This window comes from Mixophyes fleayi, chromosome 2 (assembly GCF_038048845.1).
Source record: "Mixophyes fleayi isolate aMixFle1 chromosome 2, aMixFle1.hap1, whole genome shotgun sequence".
NCBI lineage: Eukaryota > Metazoa > Chordata > Amphibia > Anura > Limnodynastidae > Mixophyes > Mixophyes fleayi.
The window spans coordinates 338,184,629-338,205,690 of record NC_134403.1 but is presented as its reverse complement, the minus strand read 5'-3'; the positions used below and the strand labels follow the sequence as shown (position 1 = coordinate 338,205,690).

General features: G+C 39.3%; 1 protein-coding gene across 2 annotated transcripts in view; it reads left to right on the top strand.

Moving 5' to 3' along the window:
* ARL6 (ARF like GTPase 6) overlaps positions 1–19,519 on the top strand; it is a 42,048-nt gene extending 22,529 nt beyond the window's left edge. Inside the window, exons 6-9 of one of the 2 annotated variants that reach the window (XM_075197031.1) lie at positions 5,395–5,524; positions 10,465–10,520; positions 10,626–10,638; positions 18,976–19,519. In XM_075197031.1, the coding sequence (XP_075053132.1) occupies positions 5,395–5,524; positions 10,465–10,520; positions 10,626–10,638; positions 18,976–19,009 (233 nt within the window). In that variant the 3' untranslated portion in view covers positions 19,010–19,519. The remainder of the gene's footprint in view (positions 1–5,394; positions 5,525–10,464; positions 10,521–10,625; positions 10,639–18,975) is intronic. The other variant, XM_075197032.1, reaches the window with a different exon arrangement.
* Positions 19,520–21,062: the final 1,543 nt, after the last annotated feature.

The following is a 21,062-nucleotide window of genomic DNA, read 5'->3' as shown; positions in this document are numbered from 1 at the left end:
GATTACATCAGGCATGTGGTGGTAACCAGTACTTGGGCAGCGGGATAAATGGAGGTTTCTGGTTTGACCACAATGGGCCTGATTCATTAAGGAAAGGAAAGCAAAAAAATGAGTAACTTTGCACCTGGGCAAGACCATGTTGTAGGGGAGGTAAATTTAAAATATGACGGTAGATTTATAGTTGGGATTGAGCATGTTCTAGATCAACTTTAAATTTCAGTGTACAACTAAAGCTATCCAGTATTTGTGTGCTACATGAAAAAAACAACCAGTATATATCTTATGTGCAAAATAATAAACTAATTTGCACCCCTTGCATTGTAACATGGTTTTGTCCAGTAGACTACTTACTCAATTTTTTACTTTCCTTAATGAATCGGGCCCTTTGTGTTTACTTACAGTGAACGCAAGTAAATAGAACAGGCAGCCCACTTTTTCTAATGCTAAAAACACTAATATAAGCATGCTTTTTAACACCGGTGGGTAAGGGACCTTATAACAACATTAATACATGATTTTCTCCTACTTAATTGAAAGATAACTCAATAGTAACCATTATTTTAATAATAACTTATAATAATAATAGCACCACTGTATACCGTTCAGTATTATGATTATATTATATTGATTTCATTAATATTTTTCCTCACACAAGCAAATTTCACTTCAGTTCTCTCATGTGCTGACAAAATTTGGAACCTTTGCAGCCTTACTTTTTTCCAGTCTGTTTTACCATATACACTGTGACAAAACATAACCGCATGCACAGTGGTGTGGGTGTTTAATTGCCTGTCGAGATAGCATGGTACCAGTCACACAAATCCGTGCTGTGCCTTTGACCATCCCCAGACAAGTTTTAGTATGCAGAAACTGCATACTGCTCTGCTGCATATTTTCCCCCATGTTGTGGATGATTATTATCCGAGACATTTCTGTCTATCAAACCCCATTATTTTCTAAAGTGTCATGTCAGGACTTCTTCAATTTCATAGTCTCTGTCAGTCTCATTTCTCCCTCCATTTCATTCCTGTATCCGTGCCCCGCATCCTCCCTCACCGGGAGCTGTGACTGGAGGTCAGCCTCCGAATGGTCATTGGTGGATGAAAACTTGAAACATCAAGTAAATTGTTTCTGTCAGTTGCTTTGATGTTTGAATCTCTTTCAGAGTCCCTATCCTCCCCTGACAGCTAAATCAAAGCACTGATATTTTTCTTCTTCAAAATTAATTTTGTTTGTCTTTTTTATTTTTCTGCCCCGTTTGTGTCTGTTCTTTACTGTGTCCTAATTTGTCTCAGTTCATATCCCAGAAGTATCTTTTATTGCAGAATTTTTATATGACATCAGTAGCTGACACAGTATTACAGAATTGCTGTGAATCAACCAGCTCTTTCCTCTGTTCTTCAGTTTATGTCTCTTGTAATATAGCGGTACAGGGCATTGTATACAAATAAAGGCTGTGCATGCATGTCCGTGTCTATATAGGACGTTTGTCACAATAAGATCAAACTATGTATTTCCGTTTATCAAGCCTGCCAGTGCATAACGATTATACTTAATTCATTTGGACCCAGTGTGCGTCTCGGTTTGTGAATATGTGCTAGATTCATGCTGGGGGTTCAGAGTAGCAATGTGCACAGGCTGAGGCTGGATGGGGAGTTGGGTGGAGTGGAAGAGGAGCCTCAGAGGGGGGGCGTTGCCCGTTTTTATGGTTATTTTTGGGTTGCATGGTTTTACTGTCATAGGGGGGGATACTTTGTGTGGGAAAGAGTACTGCCCATTTTTTTTTTAATTATTTGGTTATTTTTGTTACACAGGGCACTGCACATAAGGACTGTCTTATTACAGGTGGCGAGTACGCCTGATAATGCTGTTTTCCCTAGAAATGGTCCCACTAAATGTATAGGCTTATGTTAGAGAAGCGCGTTTCTAGGTCCACTAAGTGCAATGTAAGAAAAAACTTCACACACATTAAAAGTGCAAACGCAGACCTGATGTCCCTTCGCACTCACAATTTATTTAAGCCTTAAATAAGACTAAAACATTTATTTTAAGAGAAAAAGAATGTTGCATTTTGACGTTTACACGTTCTTGAGGCCTCCTAAATGCGCTTTGATGCTGATAGTCTGAAAAATTCTGTAAACTAATGGATCTGTACATACAAACACACACACACACACACACACACACACACACACACACACACACACGTACGTTCTGACAGACATTTACTTCAAATCAGTTCTGCCTTTGTCTGTAGGTTGTAGATGCATTCAGACACTGTACAATACTTACTGCGCACTATGCTGCAGATGAGCTGTGAGAATGTGTCCTCAGTTTTATCGGGATGTTAGACGCAGAGTCTTTGCTCTTTGTTACCATTGTTCTGTGATGCCTGTATGTGCAATAACTAAGGACATAGACCTATCTGGCTCCTTCAGCTAGATAGATACATATATCCATTATACTGCATTTAATTGTTCCTGGCTGGTAAATTTTTACATTAGATTGCAGCTGAAATTATGTACATTCCAGAGGAATGACTTATGTGGAATCTTTTCCCCAGCACCAAGTGGTTATAATCTGCTATTGGAGCGGTATCAATAAACGTGTTAATGCCCTTCAATTTCCCCCAGTCCTATAATCTCTTCTCACCTATACAGCACTTATGTTACTGTTTTTATTTCTGTAATATTAGTGGTATTAATCAGACATAGTAAAATGCCTCATTGTTATGTGCTGCATTTTGCAAATCAAATTAAAAGAAGCTTCCTTGGCTGTTTATGCCATGTCTGTAACATTCCCAGTGTATGGTTGTACCTCTACATGTGCTGTGATAAGCAGGAGGTGGCGAGCCCTCCAATAGTCATGTATTGATTTTTCTATATGGAAGTTCTGTGCGGTACTGTAGATGAAGCTGTAATTCTCAGCAATGAAAAGCAACATCAAAGTGTATTACAAAGGATATTCTACAGCTTCCCGCTATTGTGCTTTGAAGAGGCAATAATGACACATGTGCTTGGCATTTCCTAGTCACTAATGCACTAGCCGTGAACGTTTCAGCTGCAGCCTCCAGCTGTCAACATTTGGGGATGTGTGGGGTGCGAAGAGACACTTCCTGGAAGAGTTCTGCTAAATATACTTAGTACAGCTTTCATCTTCAATGTGGAGCTTATTCGTGTGCATTACGGAAATGTGTGTGTGTGTATAAATATCTATATCTATCTCTCTCTCTCTCTCTCTCTCTCTCTCTCTCTCTCTCTCTCTCTCTCTCTCTCTCTCTCTATATATATATATATATATATATATATATATATATATATATATATATATATATATCTCAGAGTGGAAGGTAAATAAGTATGTCCCGTTAAAAACGATGGGCAACGATTGTATTTTTATTATTTTGCAGATGAACCCTAACTGGCAGCTCCTTAGGTTTTGTTTTTCTTCCTAGCCTGTAGAATGTATGCCATGTGTTTGCTTTCTTGCATTACTTGACTTTCAGTGAAAAGTTTGCAGCTTGGACATAGACTAGTGATTGGATTGTGTGGAGCAGTGTTAGGTCTGTGGTTAGCGCATGTTTAAATATCAGGCTCAGGATTAGAACTGTAGAACCATAGTGATTTTTTTTATTTTAGTGTTTGCTTATGAAATGTCATGCAATTATGGAGATTAAGTTACTCATAATACTTTGTTTGAAGGTGGAGACTTTTTCCTTTTTAAAGTTGACCTGTCATCTAAACAGTGGAGGTATTCATTTTCTGGGCTAAATTAATATTCATGGACATTTAACTTATCACTGTAAAGTATTACCTCAGGAATACAAGCCGGGCCTCACGAATGCAAGCCGGGCCTCACGACTGCAAGCCGGGCCTGACGAATGCAAGCCGGGCCTGACGACTGCAAGCCGGGCCTCAGGACTACAAGCCGGGCCTGACGACTGCAAGCCGGGCCTGACGACTGCAAGCCGGGCCTGACGACTGCAAGCCGGGCCTCACGAATGCAAGCCGGGTCTGACGAATGCAAGCCGGGCCTCAGGACTACAAGCCGGGCCTCAGGACTACAAGCCGGGCCTCAGGACTACAAGCCGGGCCTCACGAATACAAGCCGGGCCTGACGACTGCAAGCCGGGCCTCAGGAACACAAGCCGGGCCTCAGGACTACAAGCCGGGCCTCAGGAATACAAGTCTGTTAGTGCCTAAGTGTCTAGTAAATTGATCTTCTCCATACTGGGGCAGCCCATAAACTGTATGCTACCACTCTGTGTAGGTGACAGGTCCTGCTTTCCCACACATATTCCTCTTGTGCCCATATATAAAATCCCCATGTAGTGGATCAGTGGCATCCATAACATAAAATAAATCCATTTTATATAAGAGGATCCTTATCTAGGTATATTTTGTCTTTGATGAATTCCATCATAGAACTCTTTTTCAAAACGAGTCACTAGTATGTACTGTTCTGTACAGAAAGTGATTCTGGCCTTTGGTCAATGATGATAAGCTTCACGTGTCATGCACTTTGCAGCTGTAAAAGTGAGGCTTTACAGAGCCTTGAGATCTTAGTAGTAATGTGTCCTGTAGTAGTGAACTGGGCATGTGTGTGTGGGTCAGAGCACCTTTGTGTAATCCTTCTTCTTATCCTGCACATCCATGTGTCCCAGTTTTGAAGTATTGGGAATAGAACAAACTGTAACTATTCAGATCCTCAGAACACAGAGGAGCACGTGGTATTTCAGGAGATAGACCTGTCCACGTGTGTGATTAGTAGTGTAGTGAGCCTCCTGTTACACTGATCAGGAAGATTGTGTCATATACAGGCTCATTTCACACCACAAAAGTGAAACAACAGTTTTAAAATAGTCAAAAGTGTTCTGTATTCCACTGCTGTAGAATGGAAATGTGCGGTTGCATACCTCCTAGCGGATCTTTACTCAGGACATTTGGAGTGAGCCTCTGGAAAGGGTATGTTGTCACAGCACATGAGGGGGGGCCTTGTTATCTTAGGCTTGACCATGTCCCCAGGGGAATTGCTTAGCCGCAGCTCTAGAGCACCTCCAATTTCACTCTCCTAAAAACACTCCCTATTGCCAACTGTTTGTAACGGTACAAACAGTCCTGGTTTCTGGGTTTTTTTTGGTTGCTGGGACAAAAACATAAAATATCTCCATATATAGTGATACCTTCATACTGTGGTAAGGATCAGACACGTTTAAATGGCAATGGCTTCTCCCAAAAATCACTTGTCCTTTTAAATATCTCTAGATATACTAAATGTGGAAGGGTTTAAACATTGCTCAGTATTTTGTTGAATTTTTCCACATAAGAACACCTTTTGCCTCTTAGCTGTAATTTTCATTTAAATAACTTTTTTTTTTTCTCTCCCATTCCCTAGACATTAAACACAGACGGATACCAATTTTGTTTTTCGCTAACAAAATGGACCTAAGAGACTCTCTGTCATCTGTCAAGGTCTCTCAGTTGCTGTGCTTAGAGAACATCAAGGACAAGCCGTGGCATATTTGGTAATGGTTCTATTATATTGAAGTATGTGTGTGCACAATACGAATGTTTGTTTGCTGGAAGTGCCTATAATCCAGAATGCCGTTTTTCTCTGCGCTGTACACTAAAGCACGTCTAAGCAGAAATCTTTTCTCAGGAACAATATTACAACAGGGATTGCTGGCAAAAAAATAATAAAAAATACCAGGTTTTGACATGTTTAAAAAAAAAACACTTTGATAAGGTTATGTGAGTTCACTGATTCACTAACCTTCTTTTTGCTTTTGTTTATTTACTCTGTATTCTGTATTGTCTGCTGGAACAGAGATAAACGTAGTGAGCACTTGGGATGTACCGTCATGGAGGGGAGCATTAATGGAGATAGGCTACACAATACACAAGCTGCTAGGGTAGACTGCCGTTGCAGTGAGTCTGCTTGTCACCATAGTAGAGTCATTAACATAAGCGAAAGTGCACATTATCCAATAGCAGCTATGTACACATTTGTGCAAAGTACAATATACAGTATTCTGTAGCAGTTAATCAGACGTTTGCTCTCATTTAACACTGTTATTCATACTCTTGTGTCCATGAGCAGGTACCACGCTGGGACCAGAGGCTGCCACTGTCACTCTGGTTCCAGATCTTGGGTGACCGAGAGTCTGAACAGCTGCCATCTTGGCAGATCATTTATATACATCTCTTCATTCGCTTTTCCTTCTATGGCTTTTCCACTCACATCTGCTAAATTTTGTCCCAAGTTTTTTTTAACTAAAATGAAAATTCAGAAAACCAGGTTGTTAGTTTGTAAATGACCTGGCAGCTACTGATCTCATCCAAACGATGATGTTCTATTGAAGAATCTGACATCAGAACCAGTTTATGCTGCTGCTACAAGACTTAGAATCTTGTGGAAACACTTCTCTCTTCACATCTTCTAGTTTTCACGCTCTCTGGCACATTTTCATATCAGAGTAAATAAACACTTTGCAGCTACATTATATGACTTGTTGTGTTTGAGATAATTATATGTGATATACTTTATACAACACAGCTCATAAACACGGCATGGTTCAGACAGAGTATGCCGCTGGTGCTGCACTTTCTGCACGTGGCTTTGTGTGCCACTGATTTCTGTATGTTATTCTGCAACCGTGAAGCTGTGGATTTACTTCTGTGAACTAGAGATACTGGTAGTTGTGCTAGAATTTGAGAAATACCAATGAACTTCATTACATTCTTTATTCCCTACAGTTATTTTACCATATGTAAATGCAGGTCCCCTTCCATATTTCCATTTTTCTTTTTGAGTAGACACTTAGGAAAATATATTGTATACAAGTTAACCCGTGCATGATACTCATGCATTCTAGTCAAATCAAGCTACTTAAGGTGTTAAAAAGGTTCTTGTCATGCATTTGGGCCATAGCCCAGGCCTCCATCCACTCCCCACTGTCACCCCCGGCAACCACCAACCACTCCCAACTGTCACTTCTCCTTCAAGAAATATATATATATATTTTTTAAATCTTTATAAACACTTTTAACAATTAACAAATTAAAAACATCTTAGTATACCAAATTTCAGCCCTTTCTGAATTTTATTTTACACACACACTAAGAATTTAGTAGGTCAGTGTATAACTCCGCCCAGCAGGTGGCGCTGCAGCTTGGTTTTATTTTTTACACACACACACAGACAGACAGACTAACACACGCCACTAGACATTTATATATTAGATATTGCCACCACTCTAGCACCTATCCTGCATTTCATTTCAAGTTACAAACCCTTCTCCTTATGTTCAGCCTGGTCTACTTCTCGTTAACCACAATTTTGTTCAACCTTCATTAAATGCCCTTTTGTAGGTTTATTCATCACCATAAAAATACACACAACGGCAGATAAATAGGAGCACAACACCGCTAAATAATAAGAATCATCTTTTGTGCGGTGGACTCACCTTTTTCCACCTCTGGAATTGACCCTAGTTATCTGCTGCAAACTTTAGTAGTTGAACATTCCCGTAATCCTAAATGTTGTGGTGTTTTGCTTTTATTAACTAAATGTTACGGTTCAATAAATCATTGCACTGTTATTTTGATATACTGGGATGTTTACAACCTGAGTAATGTCTGTCCTGAGGTTATAGTTGGTGTTTGAAGTTTGTGAAGATTGTAAAACTCTTTTATTGATGTTCGGCACAAAATAACCATTTTCTTGCAATACATAAGTAAGACATAGAATGGAATAGGACACCCAGAGAACCTGCGGTATGTGAATTATGCTACATTAGGATATGTTTTTTGTATTTTTTTTTAATTAAATAATTGTTATTTGACAAAATGGTGTTACATAAACCATTGTATAAGGGTGATATATGAAGGCAGTAGCTTGCAGAGGTGCACATTTTATTCTGTGCAGATGAGTCTACTATTTGTGCTCCTATTCTGCTTTTTCATGTTGTTCCACACAGTCAGTTTGTACATTGTACTGGATTGCGGTCCTGGTAGAAATTAACTTGGGGACAAAAGTAAAAACTTCACCAGGGAGTACAGTTTATTACCACTTTTAGACCACCCTTGTTATTAATTACAGCTTTTATTCATAAATTACTGCTTATACAGATAAGCGGATATACAGACTGAATTCAACTGTACATTGGTTTATGTGCACATATAAATGCACCTCCCTCTGCAAACTGTGCCAAGTTGGGACAAAAGTTAAAAAGGTTAAGTTAATTTGTGCAACCAAAAAGGCACCACAGCCACTCGCTAAACTGGCAACACCCCGTGAAAGCTTATTTTTACATCTGTGAGCTCCTGTGTGATGCACATTCCTGGAGACCTTCAGCATTCAACATGGAATGTTCTGATCACCCATATCCAGCCAGCTCCTCCAATCAGAATGAGGAAAAATGGGCGCATGACATCAGAAGAAGTAACAGCCATTGGCGCTAGGCATTCACTTATTTCCACTTTTGTAAATGATCTGTTTTGTGTTGTTCTGTATCTGAAATATGTATCTGTGGTAATTTTGTATTTGTAATGTGTGTTTTTATTTTTTCAATTTGAACACATGGGGGGAATCCAATCCCCCCAAAGTACCGCCGCGTAAAACGTATTAATATTAACCCAGCTTTCTGAGCTGTGAGCAAAAAGCCGGCATTAAAACTACCGTAATAACGGTATTTTTGCCCCGACACTTGCTGGTATTTAAGCGCACTATTGCCATAATAGCGGTAATAGTACTCAGACCGCTTTACTTTTTATAGTAACGCAGCCAATTGAATTCCCCCCATGGTGTATTTAAAGAGAAAATATCACTTATTTATAAATAGTGTTAAGTTTCACTTAACCACACACCTAAGGATCCGGTTGTTTGTCATATCCGCTGAATGATTGCTTTACTCTTATATGTGGTGTACCAAACTGCTCAAGCGCTCTTCTGCGATGTCACTTGCCTACATTTGCGCAATTGCCCCGGCACTTGCTGAGCACAAAAATTTTCACTGGGTTAGGGAAGAAGTTGTGTGGATCTGTTTGCAGAATATGGATTAGTCTCATGAGTGTGCTTAAAAATATCTTTGGCCAACAATGCACCCTTCATCAGCTATAGTTTTAGTAATTTACTTTATTTGCCTATTTATATCTATGTACACATTTGAAGTCCAGCTCCCATGAACACACAACACAATTTTTGTTATCTTTATTACGGAAATGTGTGATCCATATGGAACAATTAGACATACACATGTGGTCACTTACAGCTTGTTATTGCATGTATAGGGGGGGGGGGGGGTCAATGCTCCAAATGCCTTTTACTCAGGATGCACCAGGCCTATTGATTGTCTGCTTTTTCTCTGCGAATTTGCCTACTAATCTAGCTTCTAACTGTTTTTACAACTTCTTTGTAATGGCGCCAGCAAATAACTAATGCAATTTATGTGAAAACGGTGCATAATCTTATGTGTAGTAGGTGCCTTATGAACACACCTATGGGAAGCCGTTAAGTGGACATAAGATATTGACTTTTTCATCTGATGCACTTAGGTACTTAGTTGTCAGGGGCACATTGGGACCAGAGGTGAGGAACGCTGGTGTGCTCAATTGCAGTGTGCCAGACATTGGATGATTTCTGTTGGAACTGAATCTCCAGTGGGTCACTGAGCACTGATCCTTCTCTGCTGTGTTTGTGGTGGCTCACCAGAAAGTACAGCTTATGTATCTGAAGTAGTTATTGTCATAGTAGTTATTGTGATACACTTTCTGGCAGAAAGTATAGTGTTCACCCTTTGCAGCAAATACATTGTTCGCCCATGTGAAGAAACTACCAGGTATTGATGGAATGTAGAATGTGGAATTTGGGGCTAATCTTCCACTAGAGTGGTAGTGAGGTCAACCACTGAAGTTGGGTGATGGAACATTTGTTGCCAGCGAGGTCACAACTCCTCCCAAAGGTGGTCAGTTAGGTTAAGGTTGGTACTCTGAACTGGCCAGTCGAGTTCCTGTACATCTATTTCCTCAAACCACTTGTGTACACACCGCCCTTTATGAACTGATGTCGGAACACAAAAGGCACCTTCACAAACTTCTGCCTAATGTTAGTAGCACTGAATTGTCCAAAACAATAAGGTACCATCCAGCCACTAGATTAAGGGGGCCCAATCCAAACCATGAGGAACACCCCCATGTTTACATTAATGTTGAGCATTACGCGAATCCAAACATTTTCTTGCGTTATGATTGGTGATCTTTAGTCCTGCACCACGCCCTTTCCTTGCCGGTTCTGTTGAGTGCGGTAATCCCACGTAATGTTTCTGTTTTTATATGATCATGAAACAGATGTGACGTTCACAGACAGATCCATCTGTGTTGGGGGGTGTCATGATCCTTTTGGCCAGATTGTGTGTATATTTAATTTACAATGATGTCGTGGTAACTGTTTTCCTACCTCTTTCAGTGCAAGTGATGGTCTAAAAGGAGAGGGTCTCCAGGAAGGGGTGGAGTGGCTACAGGGTAAGTCACATTGTCCCACGCCCCCATTACTTCTGCATTTCTCTGTGGCCGTCATTTCTTTCTGCCATTCTTTCATGTTATTATTTCCATTTCTCCTGCTCTCAGACCAAATCACGCAGTGAGTACAGCTGCTTTTCATTGGCTTATTATGTTTTATTTTTATTCCTACAATCTTGTATAGCTCTGATGGTGTTATTGACGACCTCCATGCGGGCAGTGCTTTCCCATTTACCACAATGTGTTGCCTTTTTTCTAATTGTGCATCACCCCTTGTTATCAGGCTAAACAGAAATGTATATAGTATGTATATTAGTCCCATAGCCTTATTATGTATCAAGCAATCACGACTTATACATTCTACATGTATATTTATATTAGGTTTTGTATCATTTCTGTGTATGTGTAATTTGCGACTAGAATGGCAGGAAATGGCAGTGTAATGTAGGCTGCGTACAGTAAGGTATGGAAACCTGCACAGAGACGCTCTTAATTGTGAGTGCCTGAGGTCAGGTGCAGATGATCATTATGGTCACCAGCACTAGTTATCTGCTGCTGATTGGCTGATTATAAATTCACCTCTGAAGCTGATAGGTGCTTCCTTCATTTATCATGCCTATATTATAGAATTTTGCAAGTATTTTTTACAAATTTCTTTTTTACTACTTTCATTCGTACACGAGAAGGAATATTATATCTGTTGTATTATAAATAGCCTAATAGCAAATGGGTTTTTCGCTTCCAAAATAAATGTTAAAAAACTGTTCTTGTGCTTTATGACCTATTTGGGTGTATGTATGCCTGGCACATATGCCACAGGTGCAGGGCTGGGCACACTTGTGAGGCCTCTGACTCCGCATATGGGCCTAGATACACTGGTTTTACTTGTGTTTTTTAAAGTGACCCTGACACAATATTGACACCAATAATGTAACACGTTCACCGTCGGGCCCTCTCCCTAACCCCGCTCGTTCACCGTCGGGCCCTCTCCCTAACCCCGCTCGTTCACCGTCGGGCCCTCTCCCTAACCCCGCGCGTTCACCGTCGGGCCCTCTCCCTAACCCCGCGCGTTCACCGTCGGGCCCTCTCCCTAACCCCGCGCGTTCACCGTCGGGCCCTCTCCCTAACCCCGCGCGTTCACCGTCGGGCCCTCTCCCTAACCCCGCGCGTTCACCGTCGGGCCCTCTCCCTAACCCCGCGCGTTCACCGTCGGGCCCTCTCCCTAACCCCGCGCGTTCACCGTCGGGCCCTCTCCCTAACCCCGCGCGTTCACCGTCGGGCCCTCTCCCTAACCCCGCGCGTTCACCGTCGGGCCCTCTCCCTAACCCCGCGCGTTCACCGTCGGGCCCTCTCCCTAACCCCGCGCGTTCACCGTCGGGCCCTCTCCCTAACCCCGCGCGTTCACCGTCATTTTACCAACACTTCTGTGTGACCATAAAATCATTGCATTAATATTCTTCTGATTTATTCATCTTTCTTAGTTCCCAGTTGTCCTCTGATTTATAGATTTTGAGATCTGTCCCTGTAAATATTTTCAAAATTAACCAACCCTACATTTTTTATTTTTTATGCTTGTCAAATGCTATTTTCACCATCTGGCCCCATTCTCTGGGCTTTGTAAATTAATAGTTTTGAAGAGGAGCATTAAAAGTGCAAAAACTATGTCTTAGTGAAATTCATTAGACGTGACCTGGTGTACTCCAAGGTCCGCAGAGACCGTATGGGGCATAATGTGCTTCAATACAACGGATTAGCAGCAAAGTGTCTCTAGAATCTGTTTCCAAATGTTTTGCTTTTACACTAAACAAGGGCAAACACTGATGTATAAACCCATATGTTCACGTACACATGACCTGCAAGCACCCACTATAAAACAATATTTCATTAACCATCCACAAATAATTACCTGCCTAAAGGGCTTACCTGCACATGCCAAGCTAGCCCATCATTGTATTGTAATAATTACCTATGTACATTAGATTTTAACAGTTTAAACATTGACTTACTACTCTGCTCTGCCTTGTAAAGGGAAACTTCCCTTTACAAGGCAGCGCCGCTTTAAATTTAAGCGAACGCTGAAGACGCCGAACTCGCGGGTGTTGAAGAACCCGGAGCTTAATACATTTACCCCCGGGTCTCTTTTGCTAGTAGGAATATGTGTTTATAGTAACTAACTAAGATAATATTTATTTTTGGTATGTTTTATCTCAAATACCCGAGATGGCTTGGAAAGCAAGAACATTATTTATTAATTTACTTTTGCTCCATACTTACCACTCAAACAGAATGGCTGTATCCATACCAAATGATGAACTGTATCATTTTAGCAACACAAGGAATCGCCACTAGATGTCAGAATTGATTTACTGTTCATAAACATAATGCGGCAGACACTCATCTCAGTTACAATACATATCTTGGTATTAGACAACATATGCTGAGAGAATACTGCAGTGCTACTCCTGCAGCATTTTCCACTTACTTCTATATTGTGTAAGGATGATAGAGACTATTGTAGAAGTAAATCTAGACAAATATTTATTAACTATGCTCCAGCTAAACTGCAGTGGCATTCTGTTAGCTGGACTGCTGGAGTGTCACAGGTTGTCTACCACTGCTGTGTAACGTCTTATTGAGGGAGATGTCAGGAGAGTGGATAATTGTTGCTGGCAGCTCACGTTAAAGTGTTTCCAGCAATCCCCAATTTACAATTACATCTCGCGTGGGTGGAGGAGTTTTGTCGCAATTAAGGTTTACATGTGGAGTCAAGGATTTCTGTTTTCCTGCAAACATTGTTTTGCTTTTAAGAGTTTCCAGATCTGCAGTAAAGGAGATGCCCATATGTAAAAATACCCTTCTGAAAACACTCTGTAAATTTCATTCACTCTCCCTCATCCGACATTTAATGTGACTGCATGCATATGACTGTGTGTGTGTGTGTATACATATAGATCTTGAGGTATATATATGTGTGTGTGTGTATGTATATCTATAATATAAATGTCTAGTGGCGTGTGTTAGTCTGTGTGTGTGTGGAAAAAATAAAACCAAGCTGCAGCGCCACCTGCTGGGTGGAGTTATACACTGACCTACTAAATTCTTAGTGTGTGTGGAAAAAAAAATTCAGAAAGGGCTGAAATTTGGTATACTAAGATGTTTTTAATTTGTTAATTTAACTTGTTAATTGTTAAAAGTGTTTATAAAGATTTTAAAAAAATATATATATATTTCTTGAAGGAGAAGTGACAGTTGGGAGTGGTTGGTGGTTGCCGGGGGTGACAGTGGGGAGTGGTTGGTGGTTGAGGCCTGGGCTATGGCCCAAATGCATGACAAGAACCTTTTTAACACCTTAAGTAGCTTGATTTGACTAGAATGTATGAGTATCATGCACGGGTTAACTTGTGTGTGTGTATGTATGTATATATATATATATATATATATATATATATATATATATATATATATATATATATATATATATACACATACACTTATACTTTTATTCTTACATCATAGAATTAAAACGGATTTATCCAGGAATTCTGATCACATGAACACCACATTTATCTAATGCCACAAAAAACTATTTAGTTATAGTAACCGCAGACAATTAATTACATGAGCATTAACCCCTTGTTTTCTTAGTTGACGCCCTTTTAGCTGCAGTTACCGCTGTAGCCTATTTGGGTAAGAATCTGCCAATCGATAACCAGTAATATTCAAAACATTCCACAGATTCTCGATGGGATTGAGGTCTGGGCAATAACTGCTCCACTCCAGGACATTGATCCTTCTGTGTTTAATCCACTCCAATGTGGCTTTTACTGTATATTTGGGGCATTGACCTGCTGGAATATACATTGTAGGTCTGTTGTATATCTTTCTCCATCCATTTTGCCCTCCGTTTAAAGTTGTCTACCCTCTGAAACAGAGAGCATTATGCTCTCGCGATCTTGATTCATGGTAGACTGTACTTGATAATGTGTAGTCTTCATCTTGCTCCAAACATAGTGCCCAGTGTTAAGGCCAAAAAGTTACATTCTGGTCTCAGACCATAGACTTCATGCAAGTTTTCTTTTTGCCAACCTCCCATATAGTGCAGGGCAGTAATGTGCCCAGGCAATTGTTGTCCCATCCGTTGGTAGACTGTATCTGTCAGTTGTCGGCCCCAACAAGTGTCATGCTCACATGAAGGACAGCCTGTGTTACAAAAATTCACAGATTTGACATATTCCCTCCATTTCATTATTGTCATTTGGACAGTGCTCTGGTGGATGTTACGAAGTCTTTGAAGGTTTATTATATCCTTCCATTGGTGCTTTTAAATATTCCTTTATCAGATTTGCTTTGAATGTACTTTTAGAGTTATCATGAAGCTTTTATTTGGAAATGCACAGACCAATTCTGGGACCTCTCACAGATAGCTATATATTCTTACATTCATTTAAACACTTTGGGCCCGAGTCATTAAGGCAAAAAAGGAGTAAATGTTCTCTGGGACAAACCATGTTACAATACAAGGGGTGCAAATTAGTTTATTATTTTGCACATAAGTTACATACTGGCTGTTTTTTCATCTAACACACAAATACTTAATAGCTTTATTATTACACTGAAATTTAAAGCTGATCTAGGACATGCCTTACCCCAACTATAAATCTGTCCCCACATTTGAAATCTACCTCTCCCTCCAATGCAACATGGTTTTGCCAAGGTGCAAATGTTACTTCTTTTTTATGCTTTGCTCTCCTTAATGACTTAGGCCCTTTAAGCTCCAATTAATTGTGTAACTTCTGAAGACAACTTATTGCACCAGGGTGTATTTAGGTGACTCTTAGTAAAAGGTGAATACGAATACAATCATTCATTGTATATTTGCATGTAGAAATGATTTAAAAAAAGCTGTAAGCTTCTTTTATTTGTCATTACAAAGTATTTTGTGTTACCAGTGGTAAGAATTCCTGAATAAATAAATCCATGTTGATTACATGATGTACAAAAATCAAATATGAAAATGAGGAAGGGGTGAATACTTTTTATAACCATTGTATGTATCTGTTTATATAGCGAGATATAGATATCTGGCTGATATTGTACATCGCATCTTACAGATAGAAACGCTGATATCACTTGCTAAGATGTTGTTAAATATTTTTATTCATTAAGTATATATTCTAAATTGAATTTGTCTTTTAACACCAGCTATAGAGATAGTACTTAACTTTTTATGTATTGTTTCATGTGCGCAGATGAGATACAAGTATATGAACTCTACTGTAGACAGACACACAGCTACACCTAGACGCTGACAGGATAGTAACTACCATACATCATAATTTTGGACCTTCCCTCTGCGAGATCCCGCAGGGGAGGTCCACATGGCGAGGGGCATGGTGACGCGATATGCGTTATCATGGCACCGACTGTGCTATGCACTGTTGCTCAGCGCGAAGGGACCATTGCGTAACAAATAGCATCATTAGAGCATCATTAGTACCCACCCCACGAGGTCTGATGACATGAATTGCGTCATCAGAGCCCCGCCCACTTTACAACAAGACGCAGGATCCGGTAGGGTAGCCTACTCTCCTGGGAGTTGGGGAGGAGTCCCTAAAATTCAGGAGTCTTGGTTACGTTCCCGGAGAACAGACAGGTATGTGTTTATAGATAGATATATAATAAATACACTTTTATCCCATAGTTTGTTTTACAGCATTGTATGTAATTATGAGAACTAGGATCTGTATGTATGTATGTATGTATGTATGTATAAACCTTATTGTCAAGTGCTTTTATCAAGGTCAAGAAGCTCTGCGGTGACTTCTAGTATGCTTTTTAATTTAAAAAAGGTACATTATTCCTTATAATACACCTTTCCATTTGAAATAAAACAGGCCTCTTCCATGAGGTGACCCTAATATCCAGGTGTGTCTTGCCTTAATTGTCAGTCACATATTCCATCATAGATATATTTTACACACATTCATTTCACTTGTATGTTATCACCAAATTCACAAACGTGTAGTTACTGCTCACAAACGTGTAGTTACTGCTAACATAGTGTAATTGAAATAATATTTAATTAAAATAACACTGTCTAACATAAGTTACAGCGAAAAGAAAAAACGATCTTCAAAGTGAACATGGCAAAAATTTACTCTGAATACCCATGAATAGAAATACTTTGAATTTGACGTTACTTAACACTAAGTTCACACAAATTACTTCAGGTGTTTGTGAATTGGATGTTAATGTGAATGCATTTTAGACTAATATGCTTACACCTGTAACACTATGTTTGTGAATTAGACTAACAGAGTGAAAAGATGTTTTTGTTTATTTTTTTAAGGATAAGAGACATTGTTGCAGCTGAAATTCGATACTGTTCTAATATACGTTTAACAATTAGAAGTTAAAAGTGTTTTCTGGACATTTATGGTTACAAGATGCAGAAATCCTTATCCAGGTCCCATTTTAGCTGTATTCACCAGCATCTGACCATAAGCTACATTACACTATGGAGGTCAGGCTCACACTATCTAGACTCTCTGTAGTTCCACCCTCTTGTGTGACAGTAAAGAGTACTATAACTGCAGGGCGTTTGAGGTTACTTCATTTGGATCAATAGATTTCTGTAAAACCACAAAATCTGTAATGAGGACAGTAGGGTCAGTTCTGTCGGCCGGCAGATGACTGTTTTATGGTTGCTGCAATGACTCGTGTTTCATGCATCCATCTGGCACAGTCTCTTCTGACTCCATCTGTACCACTGGTAGCTGCACACCGAGGTCAGACACTGATGACTGCGTTATTATTGGATGCTGCCGAACACACGTTCCCCACTAACCGGTACAATTGTCATTCTGCTAAGTTATGTATCAAGTGTTCCCCATACTGCTTAGATTGTAAGCTCATTTGGACAGAGCTATCTTACCCTCTGTCATTGTAAGTAATTTGTGTCATGATCAGCCCCAATGTACAGCGCTTATAAATTAAAAGATAATAATAATAGGGTTTAAGGTTTTACAATGCCCTCAAGGCAAACACTTAGTCCTACTGCACTTTTCTTAAACACAATCTCAGTTTCTTTGATTTGACATTTTCTAAGCTGCTTGGATGACATAGGATGAAAGCGACGTCACCCATGTTTACGATGAACCATATGTACAAATGTTTTGCTGCAAAGAATTTCAGAACTGACTTCACCAGACTGTAAATAATATCAGGTTCAGCACACAAAGCCAGCTGCTCATGGTACAGCTTAAATGGGCATCAACACGTAAATCAACTAATTACAGCATCCAGATACTATAGCGCCATTACCCTTTTATATGGTTCATCACATACGGCGTTCTCTATCAGCACATAAAACCATAACTTCAAATTCCGGAAAACAAGTCTTTAAAATGTCTTTGTATTGCACCTCTTTGTCAAGCTGGGTAAACACTACAGAAACTTTCTCCCGATGAGATATCTGTAACGATTTTACAAACGATTGAAAGTCCCGATGAGCATTAGGATTCTTATGTAGATGAAATACCTTCAGATCTGTGCTCCCCATCTGTCATAATCATCTGCTGAATATTTGGTGACCCTGTACACTCTATGGAGATCTGCCTACACTTCTGGTCCTGAGTGCATACACACTTCCACTTCTGCCCGACATTGTTCCATCGTTGATGGGGACTTTTAGTCAGTTTATAAAATCAACTAAATGATACGATGTGCTTTGGTAACGATAAAACATGATCGTGGGAGCGTACACACTAATGTGATATTGGACCTAACAGTCGGTTATCATGTGATTGGCACAATAATTGGGTGAAAACCCTGTAGTGTGTACCCAGCTTTATTGTTGTTTTTGTAGTACTGATCGCATGAGAAAATATGATTGATTTGTTCGTCTCCTAGAGGTGTGCGCGAAAATGACAGGAGTTACACATACTTTATCACGCGATCACTACCGTAACCACCTACAATTTGTTCTGCAACAGGACGTATGGGAAACTAATTTAATCACACCTATGTGTTTTGAAAGCCTTATTGCGGAAATGCCTTATTTAAAGAAAATACCCAGGAAATGACAAAAGTGCAAGTGATTAATCCGCGAGATTGGTGACCCTCTGTTTACAAAACTTTTTTCCCGATTCTGACACTTGCAAAAAAATATTTAGAGTTTATTGGCATGATGTACAAGGGTACTCTGTTCGGTTTATACCACAAGACACACCCTTGCGTGGATTCTTGGATATCGTTGCTTCTACAAGTTTACTGTGCACCTATTTAGTTTTACATTTGAAACATATTTACCCTGAATACACTTTTTCATAATTACAAAGTCGCAATTGTGGAATAGTTTATGTACTTTAAATTATCATAGAAATCATCTAGTTTGATATATAAAAAAAAAAATTAACAGAATTGCCAACATTTTTTTTTTTTTTATTATCGTCAACAGATCAAATTCAAGCAATGAAGACCTAAGAAGATAAGGAATTTCACCCTCAACCACTTTCCATACACTTGGACCAAAAGAAGTGCTAATTGTTTTGGATAGTTTACAATGTCAAAAGAAGGTCATCCATTCCATTTAGCGCCTCAGGTACACTTTTGTAAAGCAAAACTAGTTCAGTTTTATTATGGCAAATAATGACTAGTACACTACAAGCATCTATTGTGTTTTACCTTTTATGTGGTTTTTTAAATCCGTGAAATGAAATGTGTCCAATTTATAAGTAATGCAATGTGGGGGAATCACCTTTTAATTTATTAATTTATTCATCTTCGGTTTACTTCAGAAATACTGAGTTTTGTATTGTAGAATTGAAAAGAAACGTGAGCAAGTGTTTAAGCAATAGTACAAATGGATAAATATATATATATATATATATATATATATATATATATATATATATATATAATTATATATATAATATATATTGTTGATTGATTGTATTACAGCTACCTGTATTTCACCCAATAAATAAAACACATTAAAACTTTGTTATGAGTATATTTCAACGAGTTGATGCTTTTAAGTAATTTGTGTGTTTTTATGTCTCTTGGCTTTTTTTTCTGGAAATGTCTCCTTAAGGTGGAACTAAATCTGAAATACATATTTGGATATGTTGTATATACATTCCTTAAATTTAGGAACATTTACGCTGCTTAGAAAATCATTACTGCATGCTGATATACAGTACTTCCCTGATGCACTATACCACGTCATTGACTTTGAGCAATAGTTTATACTGATACCTGATTCCATATCACAGGCAATGGGAGAAAACCATTGCAGTTACCATAAAGCTGTACTTACTGTGAGTTTATACAACATGATACTTCAGACTCTGTGAGACCTGATAGGATCTGACAGTCCTCAAAAGCTAATATGGTGGAGCCAATGTTAAGTGGGCATGCTGGGCTGTATCTGCCATGAGGCACAGTGAGTATCTTACCTCAGGGGGCACTTTTGTGTAGGATTATTGACAAGGGCGGGCTGACTATGAGGCTCCTTGGAGCGTCACCATCAGGGAGAAGAACGAACAGTGCTTGATCTACACTAAACTAGTGATGGGCAACCTGATATGCTACAGGGGGTGCATGGTGTGACCCTTTAACCTTTAAAAAGGCCGCACATTACCTTTAATCTCGCTAATACGTTATAACAATACATTTAATAAAAGAAAGCGACAGCTATCAGTACTAACATATCAGCAGGTATATTAAACAAGTGTTACAAGCTATAACAAATCTGACTATAAGCTGGAAGGAGCTCGGGGCAGCAGGTGAAGGCTCGGGGGCCGCTTGTTGCCCTCACTGGTCTACGTTCTGAGAGGTAGTCTGCCAGCTAAGCACTGGGGTTCAGGTCGCCACATGAATCAGATGACATAATTTTACAGGGAAAAAGGTCTTTGCCGCTATTGCAGAGGTGAATGAATAATATATAAGGCCCTTCCTGTTTTATTAGACCTAAGCAAATGCTTGTTTGATATTTATAGACAAGTTTGCGGTTTTATGTGGGATTGACAAGTCCTTGCTAAAGAGGTCAAATACAACAAGCTCAGTATAGCCTTTACTCATTTCATGAGGTTATCTTTAAGATTTTTCATTTTGAAAAATTGTATTGCTGCCAAAAATGTGAAGAAGAGGTCATTTCTTAAAAACATGATCACTCGCACTACTGGGAGTACACGGATTCTGGCAACAATGACGACTGAGCGGAAGGAAAAAGCAGCACTGGGAAAACTGATAAAACATTAACTATTTTACTTTACAGTAATGTAACAGATAAGTGACTTCACTCTCTACTATTTAAATACACTGCATCTTGCAAGGCTGACTGCATTAAAAGCAGTGTGTGTAGAATTTCATGGTTTAAACATGAGTAAACCATTTTAGTCATTTACCAAAGAGTGGTTTAGTTTATGAAAGCATCAATAATGTACATTTTTCAAACAATTTGTGATGGACAGGGATATGAGAATTATGTACACCATTTGTTTTAATGTGTAAAAATAATAGTAAACGTGACATTTTCAGGGT